Source organism: Pseudorca crassidens, chromosome 18 (genome assembly GCF_039906515.1).
Source record: "Pseudorca crassidens isolate mPseCra1 chromosome 18, mPseCra1.hap1, whole genome shotgun sequence".
Taxonomy (NCBI): domain Eukaryota; kingdom Metazoa; phylum Chordata; class Mammalia; order Artiodactyla; family Delphinidae; genus Pseudorca; species Pseudorca crassidens.
The window spans coordinates 41526352-41543632 of record NC_090313.1 but is presented as its reverse complement, the minus strand read 5'-3'; the positions used below and the strand labels follow the sequence as shown (position 1 = coordinate 41543632).

At 35.7% G+C, this 17281-nt stretch overlaps 1 protein-coding gene across 4 annotated transcripts in view; it reads left to right on the top strand.

Annotated features, from left to right (window-relative positions):
- The window catches only part of PCDH9 (protocadherin 9), a 966004-nt gene extending 957964 nt beyond the window's left edge, over window positions 1-8040 (top strand). For 3 of the 4 annotated variants that reach the window (XM_067712923.1, XM_067712925.1, XM_067712924.1), the window contains one exon: window positions 5888-8040. In XM_067712923.1, the coding sequence (XP_067569024.1) occupies window positions 5888-6261 (374 nt within the window). In that variant the 3' untranslated portion in view covers window positions 6262-8040. The remainder of the gene's footprint in view (window positions 1-5887) is intronic. The other variant, XM_067712926.1, reaches the window with a different exon arrangement.
- The last annotated feature ends 9241 nt before the right edge of the window (window positions 8041-17281 follow it).

The window sequence follows — 17281 nt, the reverse complement described above, 5'->3', positions numbered from 1 at the left end:
GATCTGGATTCTAAATAGATATCGTATGATGTAACACAAATAGGACCTCAAAATTTATGAAAAAATTGGAGAGACAGGGAAACATAAGTGCACACATGCACCAAGCACACACACATGCACACACACCATCTCAAAATTTATTAAGAATCCAGCACATTTCTGACACATGTAATACATGTTAAATATTCAATGTTGAGGGAATTATGAAAAGTAAATATAATTATTCAACAATTAAGACGATTCCTTATAGTGATAACATTAAAAATAATTATATGTCAAAGATAAAGGATAATATTTCAGTGAATATAACTTTTGCAGTATTAGTAAAAGATCCCTGATATTTTAAATGATATATATATATATATATATATATATATATATATATATATATATATTTTTTTTTTTTTTTTTTTTTGCGGTACGCGGGCCTCTCACCACTGCGGCCTCTCCCACTGCAGAGCACAGGCTCTGGACGCGCAGGCTCAGCGGCCATGGCTCACGGGCCTAGCAGCTCCGCGGCACGTGGGATCTTCCCAGACCGGGGCACGAACCCGTGTCCCCTGCATCGGCAGGCGGACTGTCAACCACTGCGCCACCAGGGAAGCCCTGAATGCTATATATTTGATGGAGAATCATGAATTATTTTCAATTATATTTTGGAAAATGACAATATTAAATAACAATGCTTTATAAAGAATGTTTTTCTCCCTTTTAAAAGTATAAAACAGGGCTTCCCTGGTGGCGCAGTGGTTGACAGTCCGCCTGCCGATTCAGGGGACACAGATTCGTGCCCCGGTCCGGAAAGATCCCACATACCGCGGAGCTGCTAGGCCCGTGAGCCATGGCCGCTGAGCCTGCGCATCCGGAGCCTGTGCTCCGCAACGGGAGAGGCCACAACAGTGAGAGGCCTACGTACTGCAAAAAAAAAAAAAAAAAAAAAAAGTATAAAACAAATCAGTAAGTGGTTCTAAAAATGAGAAAAACTAACTGGAAACTATTCAATGTTTAAGATGCTTCAGATTATAAACTTTTAAAAGACCAGAACTTTCAAGGAACCAGCAGAATGACTGTGTTCTCTTTAGTAATTCATAATAAATATGTTTCATTTTTCTTTCTACCAATTCATGACACAGGCTTTATGGAAGAAAACTTGGAAGCACTGTTATTTCCCAAAATAAAACTTGTGTGTGTGTGCGTGTGTGTGTGTGTTTCAGGGCAACCACTGGAAAATATATATAGGTCCAAATAAAAAGAGTAAAATTTTCCCTATTTAATGTCATGTCCCAAAATAAAAACTTTCCAGAGAATAAACAAAGTAAGCTTTCCAGCAATGCAGCTCAATTACATAAGCAAATTGTTATAATGTAGTTTAGTATATATATTTTTTCCCTTTTCTTTCTTTTATTCCTTTTTTTGTTTTGCTGACTTGACTCAGTTCTGTGGCCTTGGCTACTAGCTGGTCAGTTTCCTTTCTTCAGTAAATCCACATCCCACCACTTCCCTTCTAGAGCTCTCACACTTCTAGGTCATTATGCACCCAACCTAATTGCTCCAAAGTTAAGGTACCAGATATCTTGAGACAGACTCTGTGCCCTAGAGCCTGAGAAATTTTCCTAATCAGTCAATCCACAAAGTGCCCTGGAAACCTAGCTACCTCCACCCTGCTTGGCCACACATACACTGTCCCCTACAATTACAGCTTATTGTTACCCTGTTCTTGGTACAACCGTCTATGTGCCCCTGCCTGGTGGCCTTTTCTCCTTTAGGGCTATAAATAACAAAAACTGGCCCTCATGCAAGTGCTATCGTTGTGTTGTGTGGCACTTTTCAATGGATCTTTAAATTTTATATAACAATCAGCTACCTAAAAGACTGACCTAAGAATCCACAAAACTTCTGTAAATTTATTTATAGACTTTATTAAAAGCCTTCAAATTTATTTACAAGAATGAATCATAAGTAAAATTTTCAAAGAGCAATTAATATTATCTAATGGAAAAACCATTTTTTGCAAGTTAAATATTTTGTACAGTACACACAAATTTTAACTGTAAGTGTCTTAAATTGTCAGTTATCTGTAAGAACTTTCAGAAAAATGTAGAAATGGAACTTGGAACAAAGTCCCTCTGTTGCCTTTTAAAGGGACAAGCCTCCCTAAACCCTACCTCCTTCCCAATGACACATTTTCTCCTCTCTTAGCTCACTGCTTTTAAGGCAATTATTTGTTTCCCAGGATAGACCCAAAGCTCCATGAGGATAGTGTTGACATCTGCTTTGTTCACTGCTATATTCCTGGTGCCTGTCACAGTGTCAGCATATAGTAAATACTCAGTAAATATTTATAGAATAAATAAATGTTATCAGTTCTGAAAAACAATATACTCTATTTGTTAAAGTGTGTCATTAAATGCTGAAGACTTAGGGTCCACATATACTTATAGACGCACACAGACACACACACACACACACACACACACACATACCCCTAGTGTTCTCAATTCTTGGGTAATATTCTTAATTTAATAAGATGGCAATGTATATTGGATAAGACTATTTAAAAAATAATCTTGCATATTCTCTCTTTTTTATGTACTCAATAAAAACCTGATGCTATTAATATTTCTAAGGTAGCTGATAATTTATTTTTTACTTTGAGGATATTAACAGGAAAAGAAAAACTTATTAATGATTCTGGAAAAGTAAAAATTAAGGATTGATTTATAGGCCTCAATATATATTATACATCAAATTGGTGATTATCTCTGTTGATGGCTAGAAAGGAATGAACTTTTTTTTTAATATTGAGTTTTTTATTTTATCTTTGGCTGCATTGGGTCTTAGTTGCGGCATGTGGGCTCTCTAGTTGTGGTGCACAGGCTCAGTAGTTGCGGCGTGCAGGCTCAGTTGCCCTACGGTATGTGGGATCTTAGCTCCCTGACCAGGGATCTAACCCATGTTCCCTGTATTGGGAGGTGGATTCTTAACCACTGAACCACCAGAGAAGTCCCAGACTTCTAATATATCTCTGCTAAATATGCTAAAACATATTTAGCAGAGAAGTTAAATAATTCATTTATTAACTATCACAAAGTATTGCTAAGGCAAAGAGATTTGTTGTTGAGGAAGCTTTTGGTATGATGTTTGCGAAATCAGAATCTTCTAATTACTTAAGGTCTGCCTTTTAAGCAGAGGATATCTTTTTTTTTTTTTTTTTTTTTGCGGTACGCGGGCCTGTCACTCTTCTGGCCTCTCTCGTTGCAGAGCACAGGCTCCGGACGCGCAGGCTCAGCGGCCATGGCTCACGGGCCCAGCTGCTCCGCGGTATGTGGGATCTTCCCGGACCGGGGCACGAACCCGTGTCCCCTGCATTGGCAGGCGGACTCTGAACCATTGTGCCACCAGGGAAGCCCAAGCAGAGGATATCTTTAATAATTTCTCAGGACATTTTCAACATCATAAAATTTTAATTAACAATTAACATTGTTCTTAGATCATTGCTATTGCTAAGCACTATGAGGAATCAGAAGGCTAATAAGTTGTTTTTTTCCATCAATGGATTTTAAATCTAGTTGAGAGAAAACAAAAATGTATACTAATGAATGACATTTTTGTCTTTTGTCCCCCAAAAGACAAAAATGTCATTAAAGTAAGAGTTGAGTGAGTGAGCTCAATTAGGAAATTCATTATTCATTAATAAGGGAAGATCTGTGGAAATCTTCCAGGTGCGTGTAAAACATGAATTGGCAAAGTTAGGGAAGCTTGCTGTGGTACCTGGGAAGCAAGCTGCCCCTGGAAAGAATCAGTAATTAAATGAAAACAAGCCAGGCAAAAAGCATCTTCCAGGCCTGCGATCCTGATGTAAGGGGCATTGATTGGTTTGAGCAAAATGTGTTAACTTTGTGGATACAGAGTCACTGAACACACCAAAGCAAAACTAAAAGGGAGAAATTAGTTTGAACTTTTAAAATGTGGCCAGAATTCAGAGGACAGAGAAAGGCTCATAGAGAAGATTCAATTAAATACCCTAGGAAGTAAGTAATCATTCGAGGTTTGTGAGAGAAATAGTTTTAAGTAATGAACGTATGTTTAAAACGATAAAACTATTTGCTCTTGAGGGGATGGGACTATGGGTCAGATGAGAAGGAATTTTAAGGTTATTCTAAAGAGCAGATTTTAGATTTCAAAAATGACTAAAATTTCCGTTTGTATGTAAGAGTACATTTTAGGCATATATTTTTTTCACATCCAGTGTCCATTTAAATGTTGTCTGTGTGTTGAGGTCTCAGGTATTTGCCACCAACTCTTACCTATCTCAGCAGGTATTTCTTTTTTAACATGTAAGAAGTAACTAGAATATTATTAAGAAAAATAGATGTTAATATAAAAACCCCACAATTATTGGGCACTTAAAAATATTAGTAGTGCTAACTTGGGCTTTAGCAAAGACCTACATTCCAATTGTTGGCTCTTTTAATAGTTGAGTAGAAAAACTTTCAGGGATATTTTCTTCTTTTTTCTCTACACTTTTATTCTGACGACTCTCTACTTTTGAAAATGCTTTATGCCTCAAGCGTTCTTGCCTATCCACTTAACCTCATTCGTAAAATCAATTCCTAATTTTCAAGCTACCACTTATCATTTGACTGTTTAATCAAGGGAAAAAAAAAAACAATGACAACAAAAAAAACTTTCCCTTAACCACTTGGCACTTGTTGTTTATCAGTAAAGAACTGATGTCCTTTTTACGTAATCAGAGAAGAGTTTACTTTCAAAATCATGGTTAAAATGTTTTAGATTGCCTGCTGGTAAAAAAATAAATAAATAAAAGAAAAATATCTATGATGACTTATTTTCCCTTTGAATATTAGACTCCATGTGACCCAATTTGCAACTTAGCTAGACTTTCATGTTAGTGAAATTTGGGTTAAGAAATCAAGAAAATAGGTTAAGCTTGGAAGGAACCACATGTTGTCTTTGGATGCAAATGGTGTCTTTATTTACTGGGATTTCACAATGTCAACCAGTCAACCAGGTATATCTTTAGTAATATACTTTAGTTAAAACATTCTTTAAAATTATTATTTAACTTTCTAAAATGTTGCAAAGTTATTTTCATGGGATTTCATGCTAAAAACACACGTTTATATAGAAAAACATTTTGTATAACCTTTACAGTATTTTTTTTTTTTTTTTTTTTTTTGGCGGTACGTGGGCCTCTCACTGTTGTGGCCTCTCCCGTTGCGGAGCACATGCTCCAGACGCGCAGGCTCAGCGGCCATAGCTCACGGGCCCAGACACTCCGCGGCATGTGGGATCTTCCCGAACCGGGGCACAAACCCGCGTCCCCTGCATCGGCAGGTGGACTCTCAACCACTGCGCCACCAGGGAAGCCCTACAGTATTTATTTTTAATGTTATATTTCAAGTAATACTTTTTATATTCAAGGAGTTGATATGTTAGCATATATTTCAACATTGCACATAAAATTTTTGTACTTTTCACTATTTCTCGTGAATATGAGTTTTTTTGTGGAGAAGTAGGACATAAATTAGTAATAATACATATGTCATGGAAAAAGTTCATCAGAAATGATATGTCATGGGTATATCTGTTTACTCATGTCTGTCTATTTATTTTTCTATCTGTCTGTATCTCTAGATATAAATGAAGGCTTAAGGAAAAGAGATAATTCTCACCTCAAGTAAAAGGAATTTTATTCCTCCTATGTTATTCTTAAAAGAATGAGGAATCATATATTTGAATTGTTTACCTTAATATAATTTTCATGAGCAAATGAGATTACCAATGCACTTTTTCTCTAAGGAGATAATTTTAAATGAAAACTCTAACCACTTTCTTTCCTTATTTTGTCTCTTGTCCTCTGCAGATGGGCCTCTGGGCCCCCGAGGATTAGCTGAAGCTACAGAGATGTGCACTCAAGAGTGCTTGGTTTTGGGTCACTCTGATAACTGCTGGATGCCTCCTGGCTTGGGTCCCTATCAACACCCTAAATCACCTCTCTCAACCTTTGCACCCCAGAAAGAATGGGTCAAGAAGGACAAGCTTGTGAATGGGCACACCCTGACCAGAGCCTGGAAAGAAGATAGCAACAGGAACCAGTTCAATGACCGTAAGCAGTATGGTTCCACCGAAGGCCATTTCAACAATGGCAGCCACATGACAGACATTCCTCTGGCAAATCTGAAGTCTTATAAGCAAGCAGGAGGTGCTATTGAGAGTCCTAAGGAGCACCAACTCTAAAAAGAAAAAGGCTATATGGGACCTAATAACTTTAAACTAAATAGACATGTTAATACCGTGTGTGTCAGAGCTTTATGTATTCAATAGATCTCTACAACTATACCCCTTATAGCAGGGATATCCGTAACTTTGTGTTAGCACCATGGAGGATACAGTGTTTTACCACATAAGAGAGAGAAGATAGTTCTACTAACCATGTGATCTTGTTTACTAGGATTGATTAAACTCTCCAGAGGTCTCTCCGTTGTGCAAATATCCTTTTTTTTTTAACTGCATTTTATTTTGACCCTGGACTGCTGCTATGAACAATAGAATATGCATTTGGAGAGTAAGAAAGTTCCATGGATTAGAGTGACTGACAAACATATCCAGTTAGAAAATTGTGCTCTTTTTGTTGTTGATCTGTGCTGGGACTGCTATACTTGACATTATACTTCAAACGAAATTTAAAAAGATAAGCATTAAACCTATTGTGCTGTTAACAACGTTAGTGGACACTTGTAAGTCAATCAGTGTTAAAGTATTTGTAAATAGAAGCAAGCTATTATTAACAACTTTTGTGTACTTATACCGTTCACCTAAAAAACGTTGTAGCATAATTCTGTGTTTTATGGTTGCTTCTTTTCTTTTTCTGTTTGCCTCTTTGTTGCTATTTTTGTTGTTTCTTTTAGTGAAGTGTTTCTGAGTCTGTCTTGACACACATTGTTCAAAAGATCTCAGATACTTGTAGTGAAAATAAAGGTTCTGGAATCTCGCTTCTTTTATGATAGCTTATGATGCTGGAATTCTATAAGAAATAAAGATAAAAAATGAAAACTTTATATAAAAAAAGGACCTCTGCAAAAGCTTGGAAATTCAGAACGTATTTTCTTGACATCCTTATTTTCAAAGTAGGCAAAAGCGAAATCACTTATTTAGTAGCATAGTAATGGGAAAGTGTTATCCTTCAGAAAGTGATATATCCTGTGCTTGTCACTCATGCAAAACTTATGTATTAAATTAGCATATATTGAAGAAAAATTACTATTCAAAAATAGTTTCAATTGGGAAAATGTGTGTCTACAACTTTGTTGAAATGGCAGTTTGTGTTGATCCTCATATCCAATAATGTTGTTGTAACACAAGTGTTAGACCATAGTCACAAACTATTTAATGTGTTGTGCCTTCATGATGTAACAGAACATTCTCCAGGTAGGCTAGTTGGGGGAAATTAAGGGATAGATCTCTAATTATTGCTGTTTAACTGTTTGTTATCATAGTTGGTCAATGCCGGCAGGTACCAGCATCTTGTCACTTAGGTCAAACCAACAGAGTGACAGCTAATGTTAATAAGATCTCAGTTGCACGTGCAAACAAATCCAAATTCGAGCATTCTTAGGAGGTTTTTGTTAAGGCATGACAGATGATTTAAACAAATAAATAGCATGCAACAAAATGTCTTTATTGAAAGAAGTGAAAGTTATCTTAATGCCACCGTTCAACATCAGTTTAAAAGTAAAAAAAAAAAAAGTAAAAAAATGGTTTGCTAATCTGATAGATAATTTGTTCTTACCAAAAATAAAATTACTTTGTAAATAGCAATTCACATTTTTCCACAGTATAATGGAAAATAATGGGTAGGAGTGCATAGCTTATTGAAGTACATATTTGTCAGTTTGTGAGGGGTGTTTGATGACTTTGACACAATAAATATCTAAACAATTATCCTTGTTACTGCTTTGCCAGTTCTAAGTTATTTACAATTATTCAGCTCTTGCAATAAATGTTCTGAATTCCTGACTGTAGTGTGTTAATTTGTGGTCAAAATCCAAAGTGATGATTTTTACTCTAATTGTTAGATAAGTATATGTTAATAAAAGTTAACTTTTAATTAGAAATCAAAGAAAATTTGTTAGGGGTTTAATAATACCTACGTTCTGAAAATAAGTTTCCAAGTTAGGGTTAAATTCCGCTAATGATCTATGAAATCATTTTCTTGGGAAATTCAGGGAGAAAGTTCACCTTCTAGTCAAGATTCATACAAGTTTCATCAAAGTGAAATCCCAAGTCAGAAACTGGGCAGGTAACACTGGTTATTTAGTGAGGTTATCTTCTTCACTCTTAGTATCCTTTAATAAGATTTCATGAAACAAACTCTCAAACATTTCATTGCTGGCAGAAGAGGACTATTCAGGGATTGAGGCTTTGAAACAAGGGCCAAAACTTCAGCTATATTTATTTCAGGTTAGGAAAATAGGCTCAGAAACTGCAAAGGATAATAAGACTCACACATATGCCATGTGTTTATATTCACCACAGAGCAACTGGATCAGAGTTTTAGGGTAAGTAAACAGGTCTGACTCTTTCTCCACAGCTTTTTGAAGAGTTGTAAAGTAAGACTTAGGAGATAGTGACATGGAGGTAAAGATATTTGCTTGGATCAGTGGCTGTATGTGAGACCCTAATCCCTCACCTCTGAATAAGCCAGATTTATCCAGTAGTCTGTGGTGCCACCCTCCTTTCAGGGGCAGAGCCTGCCCTAGGACACAGAGAGTGAATGAATCCTGGAAACAGGCCACTCTTGAAAATAAAAGTCCATGACTGCTCAGTCCCTCCCTCCATTTTTTACCAGTCAGATGTCATTCCTTTCTGCCTTGAAGAGTGAAAGATGAGAGAAAATAAAATAATTATGCTCCTACCTTTTCTTTCCCTGAAAGAGTGGAATAGAAATGCCTTCCTCCAAACCAGAAGTTTGGAAAAGAAACTCCCCCATCCCACTATATTTCTTCTAATAAATATGACAATATCTACTCTTATCAAGGCATTCAGTTATATGCTCTGTAAAAATTAAAATAAGTAACATTACAAACCAAACTGAAGTATTTATTCATTAAGTAAATAATACATTCATGATAACTAATCTTAAATATCACCCACATTATTTTATTGTGTAGACATTGAATATTATAAATCACATTTACCTGGAAATCAAAGGCAGTTACATTTCCTAGGAAAGCACACGTATGAAATGTATAAAAATAATGACTTTTAAAGTGATTATTAAATGCTACAGGCTATATGCCACACATTTTCTAAGGTAGATATAGAAATAAATTTATTATGCTAAATATGACCCATTTGAATGAACATTTCTACACATATACTAACATAAAATATATATTTAAATAATGGTTATTCATTAACAGACAACTGAGTAGTCATTTTGCTGCACTGATGCTATTCAGCAAATCTCTTTCAGCATAGAGTGGTGTTCCCTCTCCCAGCACCATCATTCCTTAGCTAAAGTAAGAAATGCAGCTGAGGCCCAGAAGCCATTCTAGTATATATTAAACTCTCTTGAATAGAAGCCAGGAATGGCTAATTATTATTAATAAGGAGTTTTGGAAGCCAGGTATAAAAGGGATGCCTTGTCAGTTTCAATTCTAATGTGGATACCAGGGTGTTACTTTGTAAGAGGGCAAACCAAACTGTGAAAAGGAGGAGTGGTGTTAGGAGTCTAAAAAATGCTTCATTGTTCTGCTTTGTTTTAAATAGAGCTGACCGCCTCTCCCTAAAGGAAGCTCCTTCATTGGTTCTTTTGAAAGAGATCACTTTCAAATTCTCCCAGTGTTCTTAAAGGCATAGTGATCACATAATTATTTCTCTATATACTGTTCTCCCCTTATCACAACTACCAATCTAAATTTTAATACACATCAACCAGGTTTTCCACTGTTGAAAAAATATAAAATTAATCTCATAGCAATAAAATACTTTTGTAAGACACACAGTATTTAAAGCATGGCTATCATAATAATATTTCATTTACATTTAGTTCACTCAGTTTTTGTTTATATTAATGAGTATTCCAAAGATATCAATTTTCTATTATCATGATGCCACCATTATCCATTTTAAAATATTAAATAAGGTCTATATTTTCTTCAAAAATGAATTTTATTTTCTTATTTCTTAGACTTCTTAAATAGTGCACCACACAATGAATTGAGTTCTGTCCACATTTTTGTTATCCTAACATACCACATGGTTCTTGAAGCTTTATAATGAAAAGCTCTTTTTAATTTTTTTCATTTTTTACCCTAAAATTTTCTTTTTAAAGTTCTATGGTTGTGTTCTTAGAGTACATACAACACAATTATTATTGGACTCATTCAATGTCGAATATTAGAAAGTCCACATATTTGCAAATATGCTCAACTACAGTAATTTTTTTTTTTTTTTTTTTTGCGGTACGCGGGCCTTTCACTGTTGTGGCCTCTCCCATTGCGGAGCACAGTCTCCGGACGCGCAGGCTCAGCGGCCATGGCTCACGGGCCCAGCTGCTCCACGGCATGTGGGATCTTCCCAGACCGAAGCACGAACCTGTGTCCCCTGCATCAGCAGACGGACTCTCAAGCACTGCACCACCAAAGAAGCCCTCAACTACAGTAATTTTTCGGATACTATTACAGTACTATTTACACTCAATCCCTGTATTTTCTGGATCTTTGTAGTTCTTTTTAAAAAACATTTATTATGATATAACTGTCATATCATGTTGTATTAGTTTCAGGTGTACAACATAATGATTCAATATTGGTATATACTGCAAAATGATCACCACAATAAAACTAGTTAATAGTCATCACCCCCCACAGTTACTTTTTTTTTCTCCTGATGAGAACTTTTAAGATTTACTCTCTTAGCAATCTTCAAATATATATTATTATTATATTATTATTATTAACTATGGTGATTGTACTGTATATTATCTTTGTGGTTCTTCTACCAAGAACTTTGTTTTTTCACCTCCAAATTCACTATTAGTTTGGCATCATCGACATAATCCTGAATAATGATACTCAAAATAATAATATTGACCTTGGAACTCTAACACAATCAATCATTGATAACAAGGTCCTCAGTAAACATAAACTAGAACCTGTTTAGGTTACATGATTAGGAAATGGTAACAAAATGCATTATTTGCAAAAAACTGAAACACTCCACTCTTCATATTTTTAACTCTTCTATCCCTTTCTATCTACTTACTGGAATTTGTCTATTTTCCCCCAGGGGAACTCCAGACTGTTTTCAATATGTTTCAAGTACAAAATTACTATGTTTCCAGGAAGTTGCTGGTTTGGAAGAAACTTCTTATGAAGCAAATAATTTTCATTTTTATCCAGCAATTTTTTTTTTCATGGAACCCATTTTCCCTTCTGTACTCCTGAAAGTGTGCACACTCCATTGACTGTGGTATGTGGTCCCTGCTTTTACAGGTATTATTTCCTCTTTGACACTTTATGACTTGAAGTTCCCACCAAGCCTCTCTTATGCCCTGATGCATTCTCTGTACATGGTCCACCCCAGCACTGTTCACCCCACAAAGAAGAGGCTTTTTATGGCCATTGGACTTATGGAAAAGTCTAAGATGGTATCAGCTATCATTTAAAAAGCACATCTCATTTCTACCAGAAATAACTTTTACATTGATTTTTTTTCCCCAAAAAAATCCATACATCAAATAAAAATAAAAATAACATAAAAATTACAAAAAAAGACAGAAAATTGAGGCAAAGGGATTATGTGTGTCTATGTTTATATAAATTCATGTAACCAGTTCTGCATATATTCTCCATATATTTGTCTCTAAGATTACAGGGAGTGAAAGCAAGACAAGCAAAAAAGCACTCCATTTCTCAGTGAAATAAATAAAATATATTTTAAATTTTTTGTGGATAACATTCTCTCTTTTTTTATTTTCTCCAAAGTCTGATGACGAATAGACCATTAGAAATAATAATTTTGAACAGGCTTATTTCTTCAATGTTTAGCATTTTAAAATCATAGTTTAGGTAAATCATGACTATCACTATATAAACTATATGAAATTCTATGTAAAATATACTTTTCTCCTTCACTTTAAATAATATTTTTCAATGTTTATACACCACTAAAGTAATCCTTTTCCACCATTTGGAAAACAGCATAAGAGTATCATCTGTGCTGGTCCCCAGACCACTCACATCACCAAGTTCCCCATCACCATCTAACTCTCCTCTCTACACTATAAAAGGGACTGCTTCCCTTAGGAAAATCTAGCATTTCAAAAGAAGAAAATAATTTCCTAGGCTGCCACAGCCAAGAGGACCAAACCTCTATAAAACAAAACATATCAGCCTCAGTAATATGCCCTCATTCTCCCCTTGTTTAAAGCATCCATCATAAAATTCAGTTCAGGATCTAAATAAAGGGCCACTGTCTCTGGATATGGCCAAGGTTACAAAAGATTGTTAAAAATCTTTACTGCCCAGTATATATGGGTTAGATGGCCTTTAGTTAAGCTCCATAATATGGTGACTGATGAATAATATTTTTAAAATTCAGGTTTTACTTACCTTTGGTTGTGATTGTCCCAAACAGCAGTGGGGGCTTCTCTCAGAACCCAGAGATCTTCAGAGTAACTGCCAGAGAACCCTGGCATGCACATCATGACACAGAATATAATTTCCTAGGAAAATCTATCTAGTTACACAGTTGTCAGACTAAAATTTAAATATGTGGGAAACATACTTGCTGTCCTTTTTTTTTCTACAGCATATAATTATTATTCAATGAAGTTTGTTTTATTTATCCATCAATAATTATAATTGCACTTATATAGCACTTACTCTGTGCTTAGCACAGTTCTAAGGATGTACATTATCATTTAATTTTCTCATATACTTTGTTTTCTAGGTATTGTTTTTTAGGTTTATATTACATTTTTACAGGTGAGGAAACTGAGATACAGGGAGTTCAAATGAATCTACTCTAGATGGTACAGCAAGCAAGCAGCAGTGCCAGCCTCCTGGTCTGACCGTAGAATATGCGCTTTTACCCACTAAGCAATGCTACCTCCTTATGAAAGATTCAAGCACTTTTTGACTCTGGTACTGAATGATAAATTGCTATTTTTTCTAAACAAGAGCAATAAAATAATTTATTAACTTGTTCTGAAATGAATATCTCCCTTCTGTTTAGAATTTGGTTTACCCACTGGATGATATATTTATATGTTGGCTTAAATATTTTATTTATTAAATGTGTAGAAATTGTGCTTTTCAGCCTTGGGACAAAATAATGCAGTCTAAAATGGCACACAAGTTTAGAGGGACTAGAGCCTAAACAGTGTTCCTGGGAAATCGGGCTAACGTCCCCTCTGCTAGATAAAAGTGCTGAATGCTTTTCACATGCCCCAGATGTATCTATTGACAGCTCACACCTTTTTACACATAGCACTTGCCTTCTGTTCCCTACTTGGAAATCAGGTAAAGAACAAAGTGAGCCACACATCAGGCTTCCATTGCCAGAGGGCATTAAAATGAGACCAAAATCAGTCTGACAATTAACTTTAGCATGCTTATTTTCTTCTCGTCACGGAAATGCAGCTCCCATTGACATCAAAGGGAGCTATGTTCTTGAACAGAGAGGAGAATGGGCTCCCCAAGCACCATGGAGAAAGCTATATGTTAAGCTCCAGAGCATAAATACCCACTCTTACTGCATCACCAATTTCAGTCAACTGCTCTTACATCTACAGTTTGATTTATTGTCCAAATGTTGAAGTACTCCTTAATTTGACAAACAAGAATCTCAGATTATAGATATGAAAATAAATTACTTATAATGCCAAGGTCATACCAAGTAGTAGTACTACATTAGTCTTCCCTTTCCTCCAGGAAAGGCTGAGTGTAGGTTTTAAATGTCATCTCCCTGTAGTTCACAATCTTACAGTGTACTCTTTTTATAATACAGTGTGATAACAAATGGCATAAAGTATTAAATATAAATATTCAAATAGTTTAATAATATCACAATATCATTCAATAATCCACTGCTCCATTGAGTCACTTGCATAGGGTAACTTTTCATTTCTATTATATATATATATATATATTTTTGTTTGTTTGTTTGTTTGTTTGCGGTACGTGGGCCTCTCACTGTTGTGGCCTCTCCCGTTGCGGAACACAGGCTCTGGACGTGCAGGCTCAGCGCCCATGGCTCACGGGCCCAGCCGCTCCACGGCATGTGGGATCTTCCCAGACTGGGGCATGAACCTGTGTCCCCTGCATTGGCAGGTGGACTCTCAACCACCGTGCCACCAGGGAAGCCCTCTCTTTTATATTTTGATCTTTAATTATTTGTCATGATATAATTGCTGATGTAAATAATTGAACAACGGGTGTATAGGAAATATCTGTCTACACACACAGAGTAATCAGTATGAGAAAACCAACAATATTAAACTTCTTGAGAAAGAAAACATTTATGGTCACTTCCTTTAAAAATGTTAACCTGGGAATCTTTGCATGTTTTAACACTTATAGATAAATATTAGATAGATAGATATAGATACAGATATAAAGGTATATAGTTACATAGACAGTTGTATATTATTTATAGTATTACTAATAGCTCATATTATTATTCTTTGTATTAATTTGATATTATTTATATAATGCTAGAATTCTAAGTAAAGAAGTTCATGTAGCACAAATACTCACTTCCCAGTAGGATGGCTTTCAACTATCTAGTGCAGATGAAATATTACTAGAGAAAAGATCGCTTCAGTCATTCATTCTAGGGGCTCATGAATTAAGTTAAACTTAAATGGTACAAAATGAAATACTTGCCTTCAGCAGTATTTAATGGTGGTGAAGTGCCTTATAATATTTCAATATTTATTAAAATTAATAATGAAATAAGGGTAAGGAAATTTAGCTTATAAATTCTACTTAGAAAAATTTAAGGGAGATGATGGTACTCAATCTCATCAAATTAAGAAATTTCCACTTTGCAGAATAAACCTGGCATATATAATTGACACAATCATCTTTTAATGAAGCAAAATCAAGAGAATAATATTCACTTCATAGTCTCATTGTGAATATTGAACGGGGTAATTCATTTATAGAGCTTAGAATGGTGCTTGAAATACCATAAGTGCTCCATAAATGCATTTATTATTGTTAGTAGTAATAGTAATAGTTTATTCAACACCTTTTCTGATCACAAGATATTTAAAATACATTAATTACACAGAATATCAAAAGTGCAGTTCTCTTTATCCCTGCTCCTAATACTATGTGTTATAATCAATGAACTTCCCTCTACTCTTAGAGAAAACTTTGCCCCGACTCCAGAGAGCAGAGATGCCATTAGTCAAAAATTATCTCAACTACTAAAACAGGTAGAAACTTGACTATGTCTCCTCACTTCTTTTTTTTCTTCACTTCTTTTAAAATTCTTCAACTTTTCTGAATCTGTATCTTTCAACTCTTTCAGGCTTATTCTATGATTATTTTACTGTTATTTCATAGTTCAGCCTACACAAATTCAAACACTTACAGAAGCTAGTTTAGTAAGGAGAAATGAGAGACAGAAATTGTACTTTCTTCCTTTGGAAGAGAATGACAGCTATTTGTCCACCACAGCCATTTCCATACAGAATAGTTGGTCCAACGGTTGCCAAATCTTCCAAATTCTCAAGGGAAGCCTGAATTCCATAATGCCATGGGAAATTTCTCTCTAGAATGTATTGTGAGCTTAAAACAAACAAATAAATCAGTGAGCCACAGAGTAGCATATTTGCTAACTGGTCAGAAATTCTCTCTTCTGTTTTCTGTAAACTCAACCTCTAATTTTTTTTAACCTGGTCATAAGCTTATGCCTTTTCATAACATTTTAAAATGCTTGAGTCTCTCTAATTTAAAACAAAAGAAGAGTAAACAAATAAAAAACCTTCCTAGCTCTTACTTCATCTCCTGCCTCATCTGCTTTATCCATTTCACGATCTTCTTGAAAGTGTACCAATACATCAATACCCCACAGTCTAACCACTCCAACAAAATTTCTCTGGCTAAGTTCTCCAAATTCTCCTGCCCAAATTTTCTCAATATGTAAAGGCCAACTCATGCTTCCATGCTATGTCTGGATCTAGAAGTAAAGAAAGAACCATAGTTCGTGTGTGCTTGGGCACCACAGCCGCTGCAGGTCCTGCTATAGTTGGTAGGATAGAGGTATGCCAGAACAGACCTCACAGGGAGAGGCCAGGACAGCAGATCATGCTAAGATGTGAGGGGTAGTGTGGTGACCCTTTCCACTAAACCACTAAAGCCACTGAGGGCACTGAGGGGTTAATGGGTGTGGAGCAAATTTGGGGCATTTCTTTAATTGGATCTTATACAGGCACCGTGGTGGGGCTAGTAAACATATACTTACTTGCTCCTTGACTTGAAGTCCTGAAAATCTATTCTCCACAAGGAATGAGTGTATTATGTCTAAAATGAAATCTGATCATATCACTCTGGGTTAAAACTGTCCAATATTTCCCTATTAGTCTCAGTCTAAAAGTCCTTATGTCCTAAAATAGCCTGCAGACTCCAGCATGCTCTGTCCCCTGATCACTTGACTATCCTCTTCTCAAGCACCCCCAAAACATGGATTGCTTGAAGATTCAGCTAAATTGAACTCCTTTAAGTTCTTTGAAAACCCCGTGCCCTTTTTTGCTTCTGGGCCTTTCTGAGCTTTCTCTGCTCTGCTGATACATTCTTTCTTTCTGTTCTCTCTCTTAGAGGGTCTTAGCTAAGACCCCTTGTTACTCCTTTTTTTTTTTTTTTAAATAAAAGATGCGGTATAGGTGCTTTTGAGCTCAGAATTTAAAATATGACTTCCTTTAGACTTTTCCAACTGCTCTCAAGTAACCAGATGATCGCCCTATCATAGCACACTGTATTTTCATCATCTATTTACTTGCTGGTATCTGTCATTAGACTCTAAACTCCCTGAGAACAAATATTATGTCTCTGTTATTCACCATTGTGTTCACTGAGCCTTTGACATAGTAGGGGTTCAATAAATGTTTATGGAATCAATTCATGACTACCATCTAATTGTAGGATCCTCTACAAAGTGACATGTTTTGAGGCCTGGCACGTGTACATTGGTACCATCCAGAGAACTTGGGAGACAATCCAAGTGCATGTTATAGAGGTAT